We start from the raw sequence: 9,786 nt of genomic DNA, 5'->3' as shown, positions 1-9,786 counted from the left end.
ATATATATATATATATATATACACACATAGATAGATATATATACACTCAATTTAGTATTTTACAGTATTCTATAAAATGCATTTGTACATGTACTTAATACTCGATAATCCTCCCTGAGGTATGCTCGTTAGTTATTTAGTAACTTATAACTATCACAAGTGGTTATTTGTTTTTCACACTTTAATGTCTAATCCTTCCTAGAGTATGCATATTATAATAATTTAATAATCTGTGAGCTTTTTGTGAAGTAGAGTACACGTGTTCTTAATAAATAATATTGTGTATAAGAGTTGATAAAGTATGTCTGTATATCTAGTTAATTCTGTGATTAATTTATTACCTGTCCAATGTGTGTTGATGGTTTTTATGATGCGATGTCAGAGAAATTTCTCACTCTATGGAAACCTCACATTAAATATATACATATAACCCTCGTACTGAAGCTGTGCTATCCTTTCTTTATAGGGTTGGACAGCTTCAGTCTTCTTGATGCAATGGGGGGAGACTTTAGTGATACTAACAGTCAGCCTGTATTGAGTGAAGAAAGTGTCATCAGTAGTGAACCTATCAAGAGCAGGGGAGGTAATCATCATGAAGTTTTACCCAACCAGGTGCTTTTTAGAATTGTAATTTTGTCCAAATTATGTATGTTTGTCTTTCTAGTGTTTTGTGATTTTTTTGTATTTTTTTTTTACATAAACTTGTTTAACTTAATTTTGTGGTTATTGCTATGGGATAATAACTTGCTAGTTTGAAATTTCATGTGAATGATACTAACGTTAATTAAAACATAAAAAAAGAATAATGAAGACAAATAAGTGAATAAAAATAATCAGTTTTAAGATTAAGATAAAATTGATAATTACAAATCAGTTGCTTGTAATCTGATTTACACCATAACAGTCATAAATGAAAATTGGTGATATATGTATAGTAGAGCAGGGTAATTAGTAGTATTTGCTAATTGATTAATTGATGACCCAGTGTTTCTCATTAGCAGGTGCTGCCAGCTGGTTTCCTTCCCTTTAGTCAGCATTTCAAAATTAGTGACAGTGGCAAATAGTCTTAGTGGCTTTGACATAATAAAGACAGGGCAAACAAGTTTAGTAGCAATGGGAATCAAACCCAAGACCCTTGAATCATGAGCCCACCCCACCCACCCAATCATCAAAGTTAAATAAACAAAAACTTGGATACCCCCATTATCCAGGGTTGTGCTTAACAAACAAAACATAACAGCAATATTTTGATTACTTGGAGTAATTGCAAGTAATAATCAGAAATGCTAATTTTGATTAATTGGTTATTTCCTTGATAATCTATCTCATCATAATTTTGATTAATCAAAGTGTTGAAATAATCAAAAATGGTAATCATAAACACTCATTTCAGTTAACACTTTCGCTCCCTCATCACTCATATATAAGTGACGTGGTTTTACAGTAATGTACTGTGTTATTCACATATGAGTGACGCACAATATTTTGTTAAGTCCATGTGTGCAAATGTGATTCACAGTACTTTAAATTTGTAAGAGGCTATTTGAGTCTGATTCGTAAGGCTTATTCTTAAGCTTTTGCTGTGGTTTTAAAATAATGTTTAGGCAGAAAAAATTTACTTGTATATAAATGTATTGTTATAAAATACAAAAAATTGATTTTATATATATATATATATATTACAGAAGAAACATTTGAATTGTAAATCCTTTCCAAAAATAATTTTTATCTTATTTCTCAACTGGGTTATTTATTACAAAAATGAAATCCTGAAAAATATGGAAAGAAAATAGAAAAAAAAATGTTATATAATGCTTCCTATGTTTTTTGTTAATTTAAAAAAAATAGAGTGACATGGGCCTCTATGAAAGTCCATTTAGTTCCAGGACCATGTCACTTGAGCATATTTATAACTAATAACCCTAAATCTTGCAAAAAATTACTCTTTAGTAAAAAAAAAATAAGTTGGGCCAAAGTGAAATTCCACAAATATGACCTTGGGAGTGAATTTGTTAAGATAATAAAATTTACAATGCAATTTTTTTAAATAAATAGTAGTACTGTTTTTAGACAGACCCTTGATATTTTGTATAAATTCACAGTAGATTGAATAAATTACCAGCAAGATTAAAATTAATAACATTCAATAAAAACACAATTTAAGATTTTCATATGAATCATAAATTAAATGAAATTGATTAATATAAGCACATTAAGAAATAATTTTACAACTATGAATATAATTTCATATTCTTCTATATGCAAGGTAAAATTATTCATGACAACCCAAAAAATAATTCCCCAGTTACCATTATGTAGTGTTTATGTCAGCTTTAATTTCTTTTTTTTTATATATTGCCAGAAACCAGGGAAAATTAAGAAAACTGATGAAATCTCAAAACTTTTATTTTTGATTGGTTTATTTTATATCTCACTGAAGAAAAGACTCTTCAAACTAAACTCTTACCAAAGTGCACTCATGTGATCCCTAGGAATAGAAACAGTTGGAGTATGAAGTACACCTTTATGGTAAGCAAGTGAGTTAATAATAAACAGAAATATATTAATTTTCAGAAATACAATTTTATTAAAATAAGTAAACTGAACAACCTCATGATAACAGACATATTTTTTAATAATGCACACTTGAAAAAAAGACAGTTTTATTATAAGGCATAAAGTGAATTTCATATCCGTAGATTCACAATATAGTTTGTTACTATTACCTCTTCGATGTTTCTTATCCAGTTCTTGATGTTTTCAAATGATTTGTCGTTAGTCACATCATACACAAGCATGATACCCTACGAAAATTCCATGGAACTGTTTTGTTACTTCTGTTTAGAAAAATCATTGCACAGTAAAAGCATTTACATATTCAGTTTCTTTACCACAAAACAGACACAAACAAAATTACTACATGAGACATCCACGAATTATAAGTTAATCTGCCATCAGACAAATTTTACATAGAAATTGCCTACATTTCTAACAACAACAAAAAATTCCTAGTACTCTTAACGTAAATACTAAAGCTTCACATCAAAAAAAGTAAAGCCCTGGAATTAGAGAACACTAAAGGTCACACAAATATGAGTGAGAAACAGTCTTTCCAGAAGATTAATAAATTATTTGCTCTTTATTTAATGATCATAATTTCCTAACTTAGTGCTGCAGTAATTAACCAAGCTACAATAAAACAAGCATGGTGACCTTAGTTCATTAAAGGTCACTCCTCCAACCACCAAAACAATCCACGACCACAACAAGCATCCTTTAATAAATTGTTTTCATGTACTTAATACAGTAATGTTAATACAATAGCTGAAAAAATAATACACACAAACTTTAAATTTGATCCCGATTAATGAATCATAATGATACAGGGCACAAAAAAGTTCCTAAGATCAAATAGAATGTTTAAATTTTCTCTTTGTAGAATTCTTTGCCAAAAATCATAACATTATAATCTTACATTATAATAAATATGCATGTTTTGTCCTTTAAAACAAAAAAATAATGCCTTATTACCTTCAAGCACATATTGGTCATGGATATTACTTTAAAAAAATAATTATAAGTTTATCAAGGGTTTCATCTGTGGAAGGGAACATCTTTATGACCAAAAAATGCATCAAATGTTTCCTTAACATTATGTTCACATCTTATACTAACCTACAATCAGCATAATGTCATACATACAAAGTAGTGCAATAAATTACTTTTCAAAATTCAGTCAAAAAAGGGTGCCTTTCCTCATTGTTAAATATACAAATTTAATATAATTAAATACAAGTACCCTTCATCCATCAATAAAATGTAAGTTTGTAACTATTAGTGTCTTGTCATAATTTAAGTTTGTAATATGTCAAATAATTTGACTGAATAAACAAAAAAGCAATACTTTCCAATCAGTAATATTAAAAAGAATAACAAAATAAAAATCATTTTCACCATTGCTCCTCTGTAATAGGCCGTTGTGATTGTGCGAAACCTCTCTTGACCAGCTGTATCCCTAATAACACACACAATATGAAAAGTAGGAATACATGGTTAATACAGTTTGATAGGTATTTCATACAGTTACTAAATTTTCCAGGCATTACAAAATGAGTTACGAGTTTCTACACATGTAACACCTCTAATAAAGCTTTGATAGAAACCATTCACTTGTAGCAGTGAAGTGTTAGATTTTTCTTACATGGATCATTGCTCAAAGCCACAAAACATAGAAATACACATACACATAGAATGTTCAAAATACAGAAATTATATAGATCAAAAATTAAATTTTAGCTTTCAGGATGACATAACTTTCTCAAAAAGCTCAGTTTTTTAAAGACAATCTGCACACAAACATATGCCATGCAAACCAGTAATGAGGCCACACACATCATAACATACAGATTTCTATGACCAAGTTAAAAAAATTTCTTACAAAATATTGTATTTTCATAAAAAAGCTTTAGACAAAAACATATTTGAAAGATGTTAAAAAGATAAATATATAGACAAACCATCATCAACTCTAAGTTTGTATAGTATCAGAAACTAGAGACAAAACAATCATATAATATATGTGACTTTAATTTATTAAATAATAATATGAGATATACCTACATACATCTAGATATTATAGTAAAAGGCTTGTCAATACATTTTTTCGTACAACAGTTCTTTGAGCTCAACAATTATGAATATTAATAGAAACTTGTTTTTAATTACATTACTGTCTGTTTTATGGTCATGTTATACCAATATACAGATTTCCAAATGTCACACTTTTCCAGCTAGTGCCTACATCCTAAAAAATTCTAAATGTTAACTATATATACATTATATCTATGGGTTTTTGAGTCTGTTTTATGGCCAATCAAAGATTGCACTAGACCTACAAGTCACAGGTTTTCTTTTCAATTTCATCTCTGGTTAAAACGAATACACATTTCCAGCGGACTGGTGGTCGTTAGGGGTCTGTTGCTATGAGATGTTGTGTGCAGCAGTAAGTACCGTCCTTGCTGGATAGATTTTTTTTGTTTGTTTGTTGTTAAGCGCAAAGCTACACAATCCATGCTCTGCCAACCGCGGGTATAGAAACCCGATTTTTAACGTTATAAGCTCACGGGCTTACCGCTGAGCCACCTATGGGGGGAGGAGGGGTCAAGTATTATTTTAGATATATATATATATATATAGTTTACATATTTGGAAAACTTTAACCAAACTTACCATATTTGAAGTTTTATTTTTTTTCCATCCAACTCTACAGTTCGAATCTTGAAGTCAATTCCTATTCCAGAAATAAACATGAATTACATGTAAAGTGTTGTAGACAAGATCTGAATTTATAGAGAAAACTTAATTTCTGCATACCTTATAAAGTATTCTGCTTAAAAACAATGTATTCGATGTATGCATATTGATAAACAAATGCCCAGAAACAGAAAATGAGTTTATTATGCTTCACGCTATTAAATAATGTATATGTAAATGCATGAAATGATAAATTATAGCAAAATTTGCTTTGTCACAGAAATATACAAATTGTTTTGCCATTAACATATTTCCAAATCTGTGTTTATATACAGCTTTCTCTCAACATTTTCATTGTTCTTCTCTCTATCTTTTATCACTTTTGTCCACCATTTTGTGATATTTAATACAAAATAATGTTCATATAAATTCCTCTCAAGAAGAATTATCTTCCATCCAACAGCCTTCCTGTGTCTATACATCCTTAGAAAGAAAATTGCCTATATCTACAATCCTTCATTTCCTCAAATCCAAATTAGAAGTAGGGAGGAATAGTGATAAACAACTGGAAGTAGTAAGCATGTTTTTGAAATAAATCTTAATTTTTTAAAATTATAAATCCAAATGTATTATCCTACCTCCAGATGTATTACACTAAAACACAGTCCTTTCAAAGGAGAAGGCTACCAGAAACAAACATTTACAACCCAAAGCTTAATACCACACACACACACACACACAAGAAAAAATAAACTGACCAAAGGCCCTAAAGGAAATAGATCATGGCAAAATAATATATAGTATATATAGTGTGTAATATATAATAGTATATTATGGTCCTAGGAACACCCCAATTCAAATAAGTAACTCATGCGTATCCCACAACAAACATCTCTGTTGGCAGGCACCCAGATAAATGCAAAACCTAAATTTGCACACTTAATGTCTGCGAGCCAAAAACAACAACAACACAGTGCAAGTGGTATTTGAAAGGGAATGATAAAGGAAAACCCATTCCATCTGAACAGGTCTATGGAATAGTTTCTTTGTACTTGAATGCCTAAATTGTCACAGTTGTCTTTCGATATTTATGTAAGCAAAAATACAATTTGCCATACAGTTTTGCTCAACCAAAAATGAGATAGGCCTACATGTAAGAGTTAAGTACATTTTATGCTAGCAAAAAAGTACACAATCTCACTATACCAGTCCAAAATATTGCTACTTGTCCCAGCTTAAGTTTTTATTGGTGACACTTATACAGATTGACAATGAAACTGCAAAGAAATTGTCAATATTGTAAAATAAGAATTGAATATATATACGCTTACCAGCATATTTCTCCCTGGACTGTACAGTAACTTGAAACCAACTGACATTATTTATTATCACATAACTCCTAATGCCATCTTGTCAATTCAACAGACTTATTCACCAATATTTGGAATAAAAGGGAAAGGTTATATCTTAAGGAGGGTATGTAAATAAACTTTTTTTCCAAAACATATTGCTAATTATTGTGATAAGCAAAAAATTAAAACTTTAACAAAAACTATTTACTAGGGGGAGTTTTGGCATGGTGTCTTGAATTTTTGAGATTGTGTGAAATATATATTTCACAAAAACTACAATGTGTGCTGAGAGAATCAGTGAGCCAGTTAATGAGTGAGTGGTTAGCAATTAGTGAATTTATAATTTTATCAAAGATTACACAGCGTGTTAGCCACTTTTGAGTTGTGTCAAGTATGACTATTAAGCATTATTCGTGAGTAAGGCATATTATCAACTAAAGCAGGCTATAGAGCTTGTACACTGGAATTGAAAAAATAACAATTACTTTCACTAATCATTAAATTGACTGAGCTTTGCAATTGTATTATGTTTCCCTGAATAATCAAAAAAAGGAATCTTCTCACTGATAGAAACTGTAAGTAATACTTATAGTTATATGGAATGATTAATCAGCTAATATACAACATGTTTTAATTTAGTTCCCAATCCAGACAGAAATATGCTAGTAATTTTAGTAGAGGTTTATTTTTTTGCATTAGCGAAAAACTGTAACTGATTCCATTATAACTGGTTTATATATATATTTATGGTGTACAATTAAGATTAACTGATTGACATATTCCCAGTTTGCCCCTGAAGAAGAAAGGTCCACCTTTCGAAAGCCTTGATTTATAGGGTTTTATTCATTTCTGATTGACATATAATATATTCCATTCCACCTTAAAATGAGCTAGGCCAACTTTTACCCTTAGCCTTCTATTAACATTGGTTGTATTTCATTAAATTAATGAAATAATAATTAATATCCTGACACTTGTCTTTTCAACAATCTTTTTTACATAGTGTTCCTGAGAAGTAACCAAATAAATGCTTGTATTTTTGTAAAGTTATATTTAACTTTTAAGGTTATTTTATGCCTAAAATTTTTTGAGAGTTGACATAATTTTCTTTGTCGATAAAAATTCTAATTTTTATGGCAAAAACAGAAATAAAACTCGTATTATTAATTTATATACCTGCCCTAACATAGCTGACTTACCTATTGTTGAAATAAAAGTTGCATTAAACGCATCTTCCGAAAAACGAAAAAGAATACAAGTTTTCCCAACACCAGAATCTCCAATCAAAAGCAACTTAAATAAATAATCATAGGTTTTCGCCATCTTCACCCTCTTACGAGGGATTTCAACTAACTGACGATTTATTGAGAAAAAAACTATACACTAACCACGTTTACTATCAAAAAACGATAACAAAATTCATCTACAAAAAAACAAAACTTATATTTCCTCCGATTCCCTTGGGTAACACCCTCAACTATGATTATAAGAACATCAGCTGCAATGCCAGTTTAGTCGTGGAATCACTTCCGCTAATACACCAATCATGGAGTATTAAAAGGAAGAAAAAACGATATTACGAATTAATAAAGACCACACAAATAAGAATGAATAGATGTTTTATTCTGGGGTTAAATTCGAAATCAATTACAAGATATATAAAAGGAATAGTTCAGTTGAGAAAGAATTGTATGCACTATAGATAACTTACCTTGGACGAGATTTTAAGGAACTTTAAAAAAAGCAAATAAAAGGGGAAACATTATAAACATTAATAAAGTGTGATATTTTTGTTTGAATTTAAAAATAAGTTTTTTTCTGATTCCCTGTAATAAAATATAATTATGAACGTAATATATGTCTTCATAAGCTAAAAATTAAATTAATTTACGACGCTTTGTGATGATAATATATTTTACCTAATAATTATTCCATTTTGTCAGTAAGCACTTCGTTATTGTATGCACTATAGATAACTTACCTTTGACGAGATTTTAAGGAACTTTAAAAAAAGCAAATAAAAGGGGAAACATTATAAACATTAATAAAATGTGTTATTTTTGTTTGAATTTAAAAAAAAAGTTTTTTTCATGATTCCCTGTAATAAAATATAATTAAGAACGTAATATATGTCTTCATAAGCTAAAAATCAAATGAATTTACTATTAATTTACAACGCTTTGTAATGATAATATATTTTACCTAAGAATTATTCCATTTTATCAGTAAGCACTACGTTAGCACAAATGTTCTTTAAAGTTTAATTAATTTCTTAAATTCAGAAAATAGTATTATTGTAGTGTTTTTCTTTTAAATTATGAGGTGAAAATAGGACAAGTTCAGTCAATATTTCTTCCTTAACGTTTTTACAAGTTTGTACACTGTTGTAACTTGTACTAAATTACAGGCCTAAGTAATTTCTCAAATCACATTCAAATAGAAATAACATGACTAACGTAAATAAAAAATTACTAAAAAAAACTTACTTGCACAATTTCACGGCAAGTCGATCGACGAAGTGAATATATGCTGTAACTAACACTGATCCAAATATTAAATACTTCAGTAAATGACTGATTCATTGCTAGCAAAATACAACCAACTGAATATTATTACCCAATACTCATTCAATATTCATCATTCCAGAACTAGCTATATACTCGTATTTATATCTGTAGCCTAATTTCTAGACACTTCCCAAAAGCGCTTGATCTCTATATTCCTGAACGTGTTAGGTTAGGTTTTCTAGGACTTAATGTACACGTGTTTTCTAGCTAACATATAAGTTAAAACATTGAAAACAGAGCCATAAACAGTATTGTAATACATCTCCAACTGAAAATCCGTAATGAGAAACGTAAAGAAAACACGCTCAAGTCAAGGGTTATTTAATCCATTTTCTTTTAGGCCTAAAAACATCAGTGCTTCGCCAGTTAACGTGGTTCTTTTTACTGTTGTTGTGTTTCTTTATTTATTTACTTATTTTTAGCGAAATTGGTTTGTCAGATATCATTGTTGTGAAGTGAAAAGTCCAAACTGTCGTAGTTAACACACAAAAAACATTATGTGCTTCCATCTAGCGATGGAAAGCAGAACTATTAAGAAATGTAGAAGTAATTCTCCTGAGTAGTGGTTTTCTTTTTTGTTATTTTCTCAGAAAAAAGCGAGTAAAAAGAGAAGA

General features: G+C 29.5%; 1 protein-coding gene across 1 annotated transcript in view; it reads right to left on the bottom strand.

The window, feature by feature from the left end:
• The window catches only part of LOC106457354 (ras-related protein Rab-8B-like), a 14,712-nt gene extending 6,580 nt beyond the window's left edge, over positions 1 to 8,132 (bottom strand). Inside the window, exons 1-4 of the mRNA XM_022383273.1 lie at positions 7,805 to 8,132; positions 5,230 to 5,290; positions 3,955 to 4,015; positions 2,727 to 2,804 (exon numbers count right to left, since the gene is read on the bottom strand). Coding sequence (XP_022238981.1) covers positions 2,727 to 2,804; positions 3,955 to 4,015; positions 5,230 to 5,290; positions 7,805 to 7,928 — 324 coding nt within the window. The 5' untranslated portion in view covers positions 7,929 to 8,132. The remainder of the gene's footprint in view (positions 1 to 2,726; positions 2,805 to 3,954; positions 4,016 to 5,229; positions 5,291 to 7,804) is intronic.
• Positions 8,133 to 9,786: the final 1,654 nt, after the last annotated feature.

The sequence above is a fragment of the Limulus polyphemus genome, unplaced genomic scaffold (genome assembly GCF_000517525.1).
Source record: "Limulus polyphemus unplaced genomic scaffold, Limulus_polyphemus-2.1.2 Scaffold321, whole genome shotgun sequence".
Taxonomy (NCBI): Eukaryota; Metazoa; Arthropoda; class Merostomata; order Xiphosura; family Limulidae; genus Limulus; species Limulus polyphemus.
This window is presented reverse-complemented; position numbering and strand designations above follow the sequence as displayed.